Source organism: Halyomorpha halys, unplaced genomic scaffold (assembly GCF_000696795.3).
Source record: "Halyomorpha halys isolate HHAL.00 unplaced genomic scaffold, Hhal_1.1 Scaffold529.1, whole genome shotgun sequence".
Lineage (NCBI taxonomy): Eukaryota > Metazoa > Arthropoda > Insecta > Hemiptera > Pentatomidae > Halyomorpha > Halyomorpha halys.
Window position 1 is genome coordinate 30,180 of NW_027116277.1, and position 15,724 is coordinate 45,903.

Consider the following 15,724-nt stretch of genomic DNA (forward strand, 5'->3'; position numbering starts at 1 on the left):
AATTTATATTTTTAGCGTTTTTACAATTGGTGATATGTAATAAAATAAAAATAAAACTTGAGATGTATTTTTTAAATTATATTCCCTTGATAAAATAAACACGTTTTTAGTGATCACCGTGTAATATTTTATTTTGTATTCCCGTATAATCCAAGCAACAAGTAGAAGAATTTAATGAACAGGTCCGCCGTTATGCAGACAGGGGGTACCCCATCTAGTTGTTAAATTTTTTTTATATTATATATGTTTTATAATAGATGTATTAGCGATTTTATTGAAAATTTGTAATTTTCTTTTTCATTAAAATGGCCGTTTTCAACTTCACTGTTTATGTAGGGTTGGATCTCTAGGAATTTTTTCGCCCCTTTGCCACTCCCCCCCCCCACACAACGCCACTGCTCAATCAATCCTCAATTTTAAAGAACAACGGACGACCAAATTTATATTTTATATTGAAGAATCTGTTGCCACTGAGGAGAGATTAAACTTTGCAAGTCGTTACTTCTAAGATATAGAGAAGGGAATGAGGACGAAACAATGCTGCATTGACCAGGTCGGGTTCATTTATTTCACATGCTCCACTGACATAACGAAGTCTCCCGTAACTCTTTCCCGCCCTTCACACACATTCATTACAATTAGTACAAGAGCCCAAGAGGAGGAAAAGGGCAGTTATTTCACACCAATTTTTTATTACTTTAATAAAAACTATGTATAATTACTACTCAAAATTGATGAGTCTGCCAAGCATAGGTAGGGGGAATAAAAAATGTCGGCTGTTTCAAAACGTTAAAAAAAAATTAATTTTTCATTCGGAGCTCTATATCTTTAAAACTACCGACAACACTAAAAAACCTAAGAGAAAGTCATTTAAAGTAGAGTAAATTTGCTAAAATATGAGCCCTAATAGAGCTATTTACGTTCAATAGATCTCGAGATTTAGCTTTTTAAGAAGGAACATTTTATAAAAATGTACAGATTGTACTGAAAGATCAGTAATTAGAGAATTTATTTTGAGAAATCATTATCTCAAAAACCATTCGACGTTAAGATGTCTATTACAACTCAAATTAAAACTAGTTTAACGGACTATAAAGTAGTTTATGATGTTTATCTTCGTAGAAGTAGTTTTCATGATATTTGCTAAACTAAATTGATTTATAATCGTTCGGACAAATTTTCATGAGCCAAATTTATATTCATATGCGAATATCATAAAAATGACTACCCCTACGAAGATACGTGTAATAAACTATTTTATAGTAAGTTAAATTTCATTTATTTTGAGTGCTGGCAGACATCTGTACGTCTCCTACGAAGGTAAAGGTCATAGACTACTTTATAGTACATTAGACTACCTTAATTTGAGTGGTGGACACTCATACGTCACATAGTTCCTGAGATATAGAGTTCTCAAAATAAATTTAGTAACTACTAATCTTTCAGTATATTTTTATGAAATGTTGCTTTTTAAAAAGCTATATCTCTAGAACCATTGAACGTAAATAGCTCTATTAGGGCTAATATTTCACCAAATTTACTCTACTTTAAATAATGTTCTTTTAGGTTTTCTAGCGTCATTGTCAATTTTAAAGAAATAGAGCTCCAAATGAAAAAATAATTTTTTTAAACGTTTGAAAAAACCACCAATTTTTTATTCCCCCTACATATACTTGGCATACTCATCAATTTCGATTAGTAATGATACATAGTTTTCATTTAAGTTATCAAACATCGAGGTGAAATAACAGCCTTTTTTTCTTCCTGGCTCTTGTACTAAATACCCTGGTAGTTTAATATTCCCTGTTTTACCAAAAAATCTGAAGGAAATGTGTTCATCATTCCCTTTTGAATATTGAGATAATCAGAATGACTGAATTAATTCACGATGATGTGTTTATTGTTGGACTGTAGATTCAACATGAGGTGAAGATAGTGAGGGGTGTAGCCATTAATGATACATAAGTTTTATTTATTTATCCGTATATTGTTCTATATTTATATTATATATGTTTTATAATAAATGTATTGAAAATTTGTGTTTTTTTTTTATCATAAAAATGTTTTTTCAACTTCACTGCTTTTGTGGTGTCGGAGTGTATCTTTAAGAAATTTTCTGCCTATTTAACTCCTCCCCCTCCAAACTTTTATTGAATATTTATTTATTAAATTAATTCACGGTTTAAATCTAAAAATAATTACTATATGTTTATTACTCTAAGCTCTGTTATTTTTCAAGAACCACTTTAGAATCACGAATGGTAAAAGTTTAGCTCCAATGATTATCATAAGAATCAAGTCTTTCTTGTGTTGTATATCCAATACACAATAGTTATATAATTTTTATGACTTATTACTTTAGTGAAAAGTGTTGTTTATTTATAATTTCTTTATCACCTTATCGGCCTGGTGGGCCATAAAATAAAAATAAAAATAACCATACATGGTTATTTTTTATTTTTTTTTTACCAGTTGATAATGAGTATGTACAATGCTGTAACCAATTAAATAATAAATATCAATCATAAAAAAAAAAAAAAAATAATTAAAGAATGAAAGAGAAAATAGCAAACAAAAACAAATGATATTTATAGAATTAATAAAATAAATAATTGACTTGTAGTAATAAAAACATAATAACGATGATAATAAAAATAAAATAATATAGAGCTCATAGCTCATAGGATGTCTTGCATCAGCCTTGAATTCAGTATTTGGGATGCGGTTGGATTTCCAATGTTGTAAGTTACTTCAATTGCTTGTAGCTGGGAGTGGAATTTCGTAAACCGTTTTTTTATAAACTCATCTATCGATTCCACATGTTCACAATCTAGTTGGCTGTTTCTAACAGTAGGCATACACCGCGATTCTCAGGACTTTGGAATGTTTGCAATTTCTTTCTTTTCGTACGGAATGCCGTCCACAAACATCACAACTGTTCCAGAGTAATGATCTTGTATTGTTTTGTAAACGAGGAGGCTGTATCTGGGTTTAATCCAGATTTTCTATGACGATAGAATGGAGCGGTTTATTTATTTTTTAATATTCCAAAATAAAATAAAAACAAAAAAAAAAAGTGGTGAAATTATTGCAAAAATATTAACATATGGTTCCATGTTCCAAAGGTGAGTGGTAAGTCTTGAAAAGGAACTATTTCATTACACTGAAAGTGTTTCTCTGATCCAAAGGCTGCTTTTGGGTCTTGCTTTAATCGTAAGATCTTTGCTCAACAATGTTACACAATTATTCCAAGCACGGATTTAGAACGTTAAGCTCACAAAGGATGAAGTTATGATAAATCCATGAAATCCAGTACAATGTACGCCCAACGTCGATTACCATGTGGGACAAATAGTATGGTTTAAAACTCACCATCAGTCAGACGGCGCTGCGTACTTCTCGAGTAAACTGGCTCCAAAATATAAGAAATGTCGGATTAAGAAAGTGATATCACCCATTATAGTAGAGCTAGAGGATTTTGGTTCTGGTGTAAGCGCGGGGAATTGGCATGTCCAAGACTTAAAGTTAGATCCTCGAGGAGAGACAAAGACTGTGTAAACATTCTTTTTCTTTTGTTTTGGTCCACTAGGTTTCCATTCCTTTTTTTTATGAGGAAAGGGAGGGGTGTTACGGTTGCCATGGTGAAATAAAAACGATCGATATGTTCTGACGAGTGGGTTTTGTTTTTGTGAAGGTGACAGATTGATTTTGGAATACGTTACGATTGTTCAATGTGAAGTGGTAATAGTTTAAAGGCCCTCTGTCTTTACCGCTTGAACCGAAATAGCACCATATGAGAAATGTCATCGTATGTGTTTCGTTTTTCTTCAAAATTATGTTGTGAACGGTGATTAACACTAGAAGTGGGGTTTGAACTTAATTTAATTATGTTTTTTTATTTTATATTCACTTTTATACTCTGTTTGATAATAATGTAAATATAGTTATTAAGGTTAAGCATTTAAGTTAAGGTTAAGTCAACCTATAAGTTTTAATTGTTTTTTTTTTTTTTTTTATTAATTGATAAGAATTCTTTTTTTTTCCTTTTTCATTCTGTGTACATATATTTCTTCTTATTATTAAACTTTTGTACATATAGTTCTGCTGTTCTTTTTCTGCTTTCAACTTGTTAATTTACTTATGTTTTTTTTGTTGTTCACGGAAAATTACGATAATTCAACAGGAGAGAGGTAACACCCCTAGGTTTTCTGTTATGTGCATGTAAAGGTATTCTCCAGTGGTCATAATTCGATAATTATTTATATAAGGGTATATTTCAGTTATATTGTGGGCATTTTGTTTCGGGGTTTTCGTTATTTCCAAGAAAAAAATAACGTGGCGCCTAAAAGGAGCAATTTATTCTTTATTGTTTTGTCTTCCCCCCCCCCCTTTTGCGATTATATTTATTTTTTTATTATTTTTCTTTAACTCACCCCCTTCTCCGCTGCGTGGGCAAGTATAAACGATAAATATATAACTAAGGATAAGTCAAAATTTGCGGTTATAACACATTGATGGAAATAAATGTTAAATTTCATCATCAAAGGGAATAAACAAGATGAGGGATGATTAGAGATTGCCTCGTTAATTCTATAGTTTTTACGTAATTATTACTAATCCCACACAGGTGGTTGATTTTTATAAAAAATTTTAAAGAGCTCTGCAGGGATGTATATATGATAAGTAAGCTTCACTTCTAGATTGCTGCAGTGAGGGCGTTCACACTAACGGTCTCAGAAAGACTGGATTCTTAGGCTGTATATCTAACTCACAAGTACAACTCCCAGTGTTCAGTATCACACCGATCATACAGTGCGTTACGAAAAAGAAGCTTATTTTATATTAAGGTTCGGGCACAGAAATAAGGTTTGGGTTGCATCTGCCATCATTGAGTCGCTTGAATGAAAAATTACGGTAGGATAAATAGGATATAGCCCAAGAAACGAAGAAAACCAAGAAGAACAAACAAACGAGAAAAATCGTGGAGATTGTATATGTTGTTGGATTTAAATTGACATTGAAAAATCAAATAATAGACCTCCTAGAGGATCTGTCCTCTGTTCTGACATTTATTTTATTCAAGAAAAACCTTAAGTTTCGTTTAATTTTCAATTCCACGCCCAATGTCTTGGAAACTATCTACCGTGTGAAGAACAGTAAACATAAATTTGTTGGAGTAAAATTTGAGCTTTTAAACCGCTGTGTATTTGTTCAATAGTACCCAAGAAACATTTTTACCAATTTTTTTTTTTTAAACAAGAAATCATCATTCTTAACATTATTTTGGCAAATATCATGAAAACCGCTTTTCCGACGAAGATCAGTTTAGCACAGATAATATACATATGACTTACATGACAACAGAAATAAACAAAAAAATAAATAAATAAATAAAAGGAAAATGATTGATAGAAAAAAACTCAAAATAATTGAAGAAATTTCTTGCCACTGTTTCGTTGCCTTGTTGTAGAGTAGTATTTTGCCAGAATTACAATTACCCCAAATAGTCATTACGTTGTTATTACCCTGATTAGAGCCTAGCTTACGGTAGGCTTGGTGCCTATTTTTATCGCACCCATCGTGTCGCGGAAACGTTAAGTTTTTCGAGCAACTCTGATGCACTTCTCAGTTGTTAGGCTTCCGCGCACCTTAACCCACAACTTCGTTGGCTTTATTCGATTATTAATTATGTCCTTCTCTTACAAAGTTGTGGCTCTATAGCACCTTCGATATGCACGATGCCTAAAAAGAATTTCGAATGGTAAAAATCCCGTTACTGAGTGGCTAGAGTGGTTATATAACGCAATTGCTTTGCACATTGGTACGTCCGACTCCAAGCCCTTCTCTGATATTCCCTCAGGAGGTAGCAGAGTGCTATTCAACTGCTGTACGTTTCCCCTGTTCTTGGGATGACCGGACGTGTTGAAGTGCTATGCGAAGTACAGTGCATCTCCGGCCAAGTGTGAACATTATCTAATTCACTCATGATCGATTTATCTAGGTGGTGCAATGCAATCAGAAACACTATAAAATTGAAACCATGTCCGAAGCGCTATCGTTACAACTTCTACTACTGTCGCATACCTCCTTCTCTTCTGTCCTTGTCTTCTTCTATCGCGTTCACCATTATAGTCCGCGAATACATTTTCCTTCCCTGGTTTTTATATAATGTCCCAATTCTACTGAATCAATAGATGTTTCCATCTCATAAACCAATGACTGACCTGTTCCAGGATTCTGTGGTTGGTGTGAGCACGAACCCGTTTACCGATGATTGGTTATCCTACTTCTGCTAGAATGAAACGCTAGGTCATCCTTCTTCACAGGCCTAAGTCCATTAAGTGCAACTTGAATACGTAACCAAATAGACTTAAGGAGGTCCTGTGTAACCAGCATCCCACCTAACTGCTGGAGGTCTCTCTGGAAACGTGAAGGTGGCCGGTCGCCCAACTAATGTTCGTGTAATATTCGGTGATTTCGCCTACTATCAACTGTGTATTAACCTCCCTTTGAGCACTCGGTAAGGTTCTAGGTTCAGGGGATATTTTACCAAATCTATGGCCTCTCTCATGGGTTCGGGATCCAACTGAGCTATGAAATACTGAAACTATTTTAAGCTTCTTTTTAGACCGTACAGGGCAAAAACTATTGTAAGAAAAAACTTCGATACGTTCCCTAAAGCATACTGGGAGCTGCGCTCGGATGTTGGCCCTGTAGCCTTCTCCATAGGTTGCGGTATTAACCCAGGGGTCTTAAACTCTTCCTCACCCAACGTAAGAACATCAAATGCTACTTCCTTTGACTCCATTGACAACTCGCCGAATATCGTCGGGGCACTACTTTGGTTTATTATATAAACTCCACAATCTAACACTCAATCAACACAAAAAATTGTTTTCAATTACGTAGAATAGGGGTTCACATTTTTTTAGAAGAATTACTGAGGATTAAACCAATCCGTACAAAAAATAATCAACTTAGATACAGTTGTTTAAACCACAAACAATAAAAAATAGTAACATATGCTAACCAAAATAAAACAAAAGTGTAAAATGTGTATAATGAAATTGTCCCTGTGCCTAACTTCCAGCGGCGCGATTTAGGGGTGCTCCCATACCTCGCCCCACTTTAATTGTACAAATGTAATAACCATGTTATATATTTTAATAATCATAAATATATTATTTGAATTAATAAAATCTTCTGATTCATTAAAACCAAACACACTATGTAGCATCTCTCGATGGCGTTTACACCTGCTAAGGGGCAGTAATTAACAATATACATAGTGGATTAGATTGTTTTAATTTTATTTTTGGAAGTTTATATTGGACTTTTATCTCACTCCTGCCTTTTCTTGATCTCTCATCCTTACTATACCTTCTGTCCTTTCGTTAGGAACTACAGCGAATACCTGTAGGACTGGCATATTCTATACATCTGTAAGTGCATACCCTACGGAGTGGAGTTTTCATCCTGCAAGGACCTGCAGCGAATACCTGTAGGACTGGCATATCCCATACAACTGTAAGCGCATACCCTACGGAGTGGAGTTTTCATCCTGCAAGGACCTACAGCGAATACCTGTAGGACTTGCTATCTCCTTCACGACCGCAAGCGCATATACTATGGATTGAAGTTTCCATTCTGCGAGGATTTTCGGCGAATACCATAATCCTAGTTAAACATGCATTGCCGAGCCCTTCTGATGTAGAATAATCGCACATTTTCAATTAGAGTCAGAATTAATTAATACTACACAGCCATTAATTAATATTCAACAGCTTGTTCTTGTAATTGTAAGGGAAGTATAGATATCGTGAAAGATTTCCAATCACGCGTTTTTAACGAAAAACACGTTTTAAGATCCTTCTGTGTACAAACAACCAATTCTCCCAAAATGTTCGTATGTGTGTGTGTGTGTATTTATGTGAACAGCTAAACTAAAAGAGAGGAACGATATTGAAATAACGAATTTAATGTAGTTACCTTTTTTTTTTGTTTTTTCCTTAAAATCGACTTACGGGAAGTTCACTTTATATCATCAATTTTATTTTTTTTCTATTTTATCAAAAAATGGCCCAAACAATTATGATTAAAATTGTCATATCAATGCAACATTAAGTGGCCTTTAATTTCAGCTTGATAATAACCTCATTGAAATAGTCTGACAAGGGTTAAAGAAAAACTTTTAAAATAATTCTTTTTCAAAACGAACATTAATATTGTTTATTTAAAATAATATCTATCATTCTTATATACAATAATATCTATCATTCTATCATTCTTAGAAGTAATAAAAGATAGATAAACAAAATAAAATATTAAGATCTACAATTTGCCACAATGTTGGGCCAAAATTAATATTGATAAATGTCCACATTCATACTAATATAAAAAAAAAAAAACATAAATGAAAAAAAAATTACATAAAAATAAATTATTTCTATAAATGTATACAAACAGAAAGATAAAAAAAATGAACATAATGAAACTAAAATAATTAAAATTTTGAACTAATGCATACAAAAAAAAAAAAATGAATAAAATAAAATAAGTACATAAAATATTAAAGAGTTTGATAATTGACTAAAGGAGAAAAACACTATTTTCGTGTTTATATATTTATGACAATATTCTTATTCTTTAGTACTGGAAACACGAAAAAATAGTATTAGTACTTTTTTCAATTAACTTATAAATTGAATTATAATTTTGAGTACTATTGACATCGTAATTAATAATGATGTCTTTTTGAAAAAATCAAGGATTAATTTCAACTCAAAGAAGTATGATAAGTAAAATTAGTGTGTGTGCACAACGCACCAAATTATTACTTTTACTTACAAATAATTTAATACACTCAGACAACAAGCAGATAAATTGATGGTATATTTAAGAAATATACTTGGTTATTTTTAATATGCAATTTCATTAATTATGAATAATTACTGCTATAGTATATTTTATATTGGTGAGAGGCACAGAGGTTGGAGGGCACCCAGATGACTTTTATCCCTTCCTACCTTTCATGCCTGTAATTACACTTCATTACTAATTAAAAAAGAAAGTTGGCAAGTGGCAACTCCGAATAGAATATTAGTAACAAAAGTTTTATTATTTAATACACCCAATGAATCTTAAGTGTGCTATAAAACAAATGAGTTCTATCCAATATAGCTTGTAAATTAATTAAGCCTAACTCAACCAAACTAATTAATTCAAGCTAAGCTAGACAATGTTGTATTGAATAATAAATAAATTTTCAAAAACTTTATTATTTAATCTGTTATTATATATTTTTTTAATTTGTATTTATTGACCAAACACTAAGTCATTACCTTAAATTATTGAAAATACCATTAAAAAGACATTTTACGTAAGTTGATTAAGGAAAGTTAGACATGAGCATTCTAAAATAGGAACGTCCGATAGTTGATTGTCACTATAGAATCGATTTATAAGTACTATCGCTTGTCCATCGATTCTTTTCCGAAACAATGGATTGTTTCTGGGCTTACTTTTGTTAAACGAAATAATATTCGAAATATTCTTAATGACACACAAACATTACAATTGAAACTTGTTCAATCGGGATTTAGTACAAGCAGTAGTGATAACCGGCCAAAAACATTTTTTTTCTCGCAAGGTAGAACCTAAATAAAGACTTAGAAAAAAAAATCACTGATACACATAAAAATAATAATAAATACATTATTTATTCTGGGTCTATCCCTTTAGAATAAAACTACGAAATTACTTAATGGGCTTAAGAACGAAAACAACAAAAAAAAAAACAACAGAAAAGTAATGTTTAGGTCTTTCAACAGAAAAAATAAACTTACGATATTATGAACTATCCTCTGTATACATATGTAATTAAAGAGTGATATTGGTATATGGAATATCTATTTTAATTCTATTGGAACTGTATGGTGAGGCAGCGACAATACACTTCTTTGGTTAAAAAACAATTTCGTAGCACTGTAGGTACAATAATCAGAGCAGTTAAATATGCAGAAAAAGACGAAAAAACAATGCAAAATAGATGCTGAAATGCACTCACTATATATGAACAATTTTAATTTATTTTTTCTCTTTTTGTGATATTTTGATAAAGTGGCATTACCTTGCAGCACCCCTTGCTTACGGTTGGAGCACCCTAGGGTGTCACAGCACCCACTTTGAGAACCGCTGTGGCAAGGAAATGACGTAATAAGCGGGATTTGAAGATGGGAAGAGTACTGGTATGACGGATGGATATAGATATGGAATTTTATAGGGATAAGTATCTGGAAGGCTCTGACTTAATATAATGAAGACATCGTATTGAGAAACTCCCAGAATTCACGAAAGGCAAACTGGGTGTTTGGTTGAGTAAATCAGGATTTACTCTGTGCGTCAGAAGAAATCTGCCTCATCCAAGTTCCAGTTCTTAGCATCAAGTCTGGGCATGGTGGAGCGTTACGAAAAAGGCAGATCCGCGATAACCACATGAGGTATTTCTCGACGTCAAATATCGGCATTCAGAATATTGAACCCTACTTTATATATCTCAGCGAGAAGATGATTCCCTACGAATAGCGATTTGTACTCGTTTTTCAGACAGATGAGATGAGTGGAGAAAATGAAATATGTGTGGTTTGCGGCTGAAGGAGTGCGCTGCTAGAAGGTTGACTGCCATGCTTCTACTCATTTAAAATAAGGCTCACGAACTCGACCTTTTCTACTACTAATACGGAAATCTTTATCAGCCATATTAACCATTCTTAAACATTTTATAAAATCGTAAATACTACTAAATTTGCTGTAAGTGATAAAATGACAAGATGTGGAGAATTTAACAATTGATAGAACTATAATAACATTTCTAGAGGAGAACATCTCGAGGCCATCTTCTTTTCTGACGCCTAGGAGGATTACTAGGTAATGAAGGAAAAGCCAGTTTAGAAACAAGTGGGTTTGGGTGGTTGGGAAGTTTATGATGGAAGGATTGATATCTGGTTTTGGCCAAATCGGCAACATATGGAACATTGAGGTCCTGATGGATGACATGCTTTGTGACAACGTAAGGAGTATTAAAGATTTTACGAAGGATTTTGGACTGGCATTCATATTTTTAAAAAATACCACAAATCATTGAACAAATAAAGAGTGATTTATGGAGAGGACATTTTCTGAAGTTAACCCCACCATACGGTCGGCCAGTGTCAGGCGCCATCAGGCATGCTACGTGTCAGACAAAATATTCTTTGTCTAACAACTGACGTGTAGGTATGTAAGTAGTTGGATAGGAAACACTCACAGAATAATTGTCTGATACACACAGTGTCGTACCTGATGTAAAATCACCTTAAGGTGGAGATGTAAGGTTACTATAGTAAGTATTTCAAAAACCATAATAATCCCTAATGTTATTGCAGGTGGCTTGGTAAGCTCAGCATTTTGAAAATAAATGATTACAAAGGAAAATTAGTCAGAAAAAAAATGAGTCCAGTGAACGATTGAGGCAGCTATATAACCGAAGCGAAATTACGTAACCTATATAAACCATTGAAACCGCAATTGGGGCAAAATCGAAAAATAAATGGTAGGGGGTTAACCGAGAATTTTAGGTCTCATCTTTGAAGTTCTGTCGAAGGATGTATGTTGGAAAAGTATCCGGTTTTTTTCGGTATTGAATCTCTGGCTTTGGGATTCATTATTTTTTTTCTTATCTCCTAAATATTTTATTTAAAATATATACAATACTTTTATCTAAAAACCTAAATCTAAATATCTATACAAGGAATTTGATCCTTCCTTTGCCATATTGTATTAAAGGGAACGGGCTAAGTCGTATGAAGAGGGGGAGGGTAACAATATTGTCCAAGCAGCCGCTCATCGGGGGGATATAAGAACGGGGAGGGACCGCTTCACTGAGTTGGTCTTCATTCCTTCTTATATAGGGTTGTTTTATTTTCTAAACATTTACGGTATTTTTTTTTCAATTAAATATGCCTTTGAATAATTGAGTCAAAAGAAAGAAATTTTAAATAGTAGCTTACCTTTCTCCTTGATAGAGCTCGACTGAACTGTTCAATTCTGCCAACTGTTCCTTTAAAAGTTGTAAGTTGGAATTGACGAAGCTCAACTCTAAAGCAACTGTCTCTCTAAGCTTTCGGTTGGTAGTAGCCCTGAAACATTACAATATCATCAACATTATATCAAAAGATAAACTTGTACCATTAGGGACTTGAATGGCAGGTGGGAAGTTGGCGAATACTTTCCACCAACGGAAGGGCCTCGGTTCGAAGACTGATTTTGATTCAATAATTAAATAAATTTTATAAACTTTCTCTCTTATTCCTGCCTCAGTGTGTTTAATTACCATAGAATAGAAAATTAGCCATTAAAAGTTTAAAACTATTTTAAAGTGTATTTTGAGCACAATATTGTATATGCAGTAATATAATTCAATATTAATAAAGAGAGTGGGGTGGCACAGTTGGTAAGGCGCTGTGCTACCAACTTCAAGGATCCAGGTTCGAATCCGGCTATAGCAGATAATTATTCATAGTGTTACTGTAGCCGTGAGTCAACCTTGTGGTTTCGGGGAGCTCTTTGTGGTTCACCCAGCCACATAAAGTGGATATTTTAAATAGGAAAAAATCTCACGGTTGAGCCTGATACCTTGTACAACCACAGATCAAGAAACAACTTCCTTACAAAGTACTGAACCACTGATCCTTCATCGGTTGTAGCCGTACAGATTTTCAATAATATATTAATAGTATGTTACAATAATATTAATATAATATTGCAATAGTATAACAATATCTTAACAACTATTCAATTTCACTTAGAATCTGAATCGCCCATTCACCAGAATATATACGTACATTAAAATCAAAGTCTATTAGAGTGTCAGTCTCATTTTCTAACATATGTTTATCAATACATACACTGATTTTTCTTTATTTTTTTGTACGTCTTTCCATAAGTCAGATATCAGACGAAACAGGGTATTTATTATTTATAAAATTAAAAAAAAAAAATCCATTTAATTTTTATATTGGAATTCTATTCCCTCCTTCATTCGTTGTTCTAATACCCTTCCAACCTTCAAATCCCGTATCTTCAACTACCTTCTGTCCACCCAATTCCCGAACAATAACAATTAAAAGTTGTAACTGGATTTTTAAAATTTTTATGATTACATTTTTTGTTGGTTTAACTTCTGTATTTGATGTTTCTGATTTTTGTTTAAAATAGAAAATATACATATTAACAGTAATTGTACCTTTTTTATAATTTTTAGTTTACGTGTATTTGATTCTTTTTCATTTTCTTATAAGAAGTCAGCCACCTTATGTTTTATGATATGATATATGGTTTTATTTTATTTCTTCTATTTTTGTTTTATATATCGTGTTTGTTTGTTTTTTGACGCCTGTAATATAATTCTAAAGGTTTCAGTCTCAGAACAAACAAACAATATTATTATTATTATTATTATTACAGTTACATCAAATTTCCCACCACACATTATATTTGAGGTAAACTCTACGTTATAAAAAACTTGAGAAGGAGTTTAGGAAGTTTTTCGTTTCATGGTCTATCAAAATATCCTTCAAATTGCTTAATAGAACAACTGCTTCAATCAGAGAAGATTAGGCTGGTCAGTGGTACGAAACGGATTTCAAGGATATCACCTTGTTTTCAATACTACAACTGCGTTTAATGATCAAAATAAAAATATTAATCGTTTTTATATTCTATTCTAAGTTTTAAAACAGCTTTTTTAATATAACTAGAGGGTTTATAAATAAATTTTAAAAAAAGTGACATTTAAAAATTGACTTAAAATTATAATAATACGTAATATAGTTATGGTTTAACAATTATTGCTGAAATTGGTGGAACGTTTTTTGATCTCTTGATATTCGTATAATTATAAAATAAATTTCCTTAATTCATATTATATATATTTTTTTAATGGGGAATTTAATTTTTACACTCGCATTAAAAATTTAATTTTACATATTTATTAGTCGAATAAATAAACTGTTTTTTTTTTAAATTATTTTTTGTGTAAACATAGGCACCATTGAGGAATCAAAATTTACACCAAGAAAGTGTTTTACGTATATAGACACTAATCTAAGTTTTTTTTTATATCAGATCTCAACTTAATTACTATGATTAAAGCTATAGCTCAATTTGAATATGCAATAAGTGCTAGAAATTCAAGGAGTATTAAAACCAGCCTAAAAAAAGGGGATTTTTCATGGTCAATTTTGCGCCCCTTTGTATCTGCGCTCTTGGTGGGGGAAGATCTCGCCACCAATATAGAAATAAGAAGGCTGATATAAAAAAATAAAATAAAATAAATAAAAAATTGGGAATTCATGATTTTAGATAAAAGATAACTTTTCGCTATTTTTGGAATGTCCCCCACTCAGACGGTTTTAAAAAAGGCAAATCCTACTTTTTTGAAAAAAAAATATATAAGTATTAAATTTCGAATTATCTAATTTAAATAGTGTTTTTAGGGACATCTCCCTTTTTAATAAAAAAAGGAACTTGGTTAAAAAAACACAAACCTTAAATTTCTTGCTTCGGAGCAACTTATTTGTTCCTCTTGAGGTTTAATACAACTACTTCGTTGTACGAGACACATTGAATATTTTGATCAGCACATTTCATTGACTTCATTTCTATAAATATGTACGCTGATATTGAGTATGAGTATTAGAGTTGTTAGATCAGGGTTGTCCAACTTACAAAGCCTAAAGAGTCATAATTAAAAACTTGAATGAGGTGGCGGACCGTATAATAATTAAATACTTTAAAGTATCAATAAGTTTAGTGTGTAAGGTAAAGTAATTAATAAAAAATCTTTATTATCGATTTCGTCAGTAAACTGGAGACAGCCTACTGTTAGCTTATTGATGAAACCCAGCATGATATTTTTCCCAAGAAGATTCGAGTTCAAGATGATTGTTCAAGTCAGTTAGAAAAGCTAATTATAATAAAAATTCTGGATCTTCAAACTTCTTCACAAGTTCAGAGGTGTCAGATGGCACATATTTATTATTGAATACAGGAATTTAAGTAAATACCTTACTAATTAACAGGAACCAGAGCTCCAGTGGTCAACTTGAGAACTATAAAGCTCTACATTATTTTAACTAAGTTATAAACCAGGATGATTGGTATGAGTTTGTTAATATTAAACTATAAAATCTACTTAAAAAGGAAGGCGTTTCAAATTGATTTATTTGTCTAATTAACTCTGGCGTGCTGCACATAACGGTATGTCAGGCCGTAAGTTGGACAACCCTGTGCTAGGATGATCAAGTGGCTCAAATTAAAAATGAATCCCACCAAAATAAAATTGTTTATAATAAAGACATAACTAAAATTATTCCTAGGACTTTTGGAATAATCATAAATATTTATGAGGACGACCATGTTGGGTTTTATGTATGTATATATTTTTTTTCTATATTTAAAATGGTTATTTAATTTTTATACATTTAACTTAAATTTACTTTTATATGTGATGGAAAAAAAAGCGAGAAAAATTTGTAGAATTGAAATAATGGAAAACATCTTTAAAGAACGATTAGAAGCTAGAAAAAAAAATTAATATGTTTATGGGAAGAAATGATAAAAAGGAAAAAATAAATCATGTATAATTTTAGTAAATAAATATAAAAGAAATTTTTATGATGCGACA

At 32.1% G+C, this 15,724-nt stretch overlaps 1 protein-coding gene across 2 annotated transcripts in view; it reads right to left on the reverse strand.

Annotated features, from left to right (window-relative positions):
- The window catches only part of Rhp (rhophilin), a 96,822-nt gene that overhangs the window by 30,134 nt on the left and 50,964 nt on the right, over positions 1–15,724 (reverse strand). For both annotated transcript variants that reach the window (XM_067053081.1, XM_067053082.1), the window contains exon 3: positions 12,048–12,176. In XM_067053081.1, the coding sequence (XP_066909182.1) occupies positions 12,048–12,176 (129 nt within the window). The remainder of the gene's footprint in view (positions 1–12,047; positions 12,177–15,724) is intronic.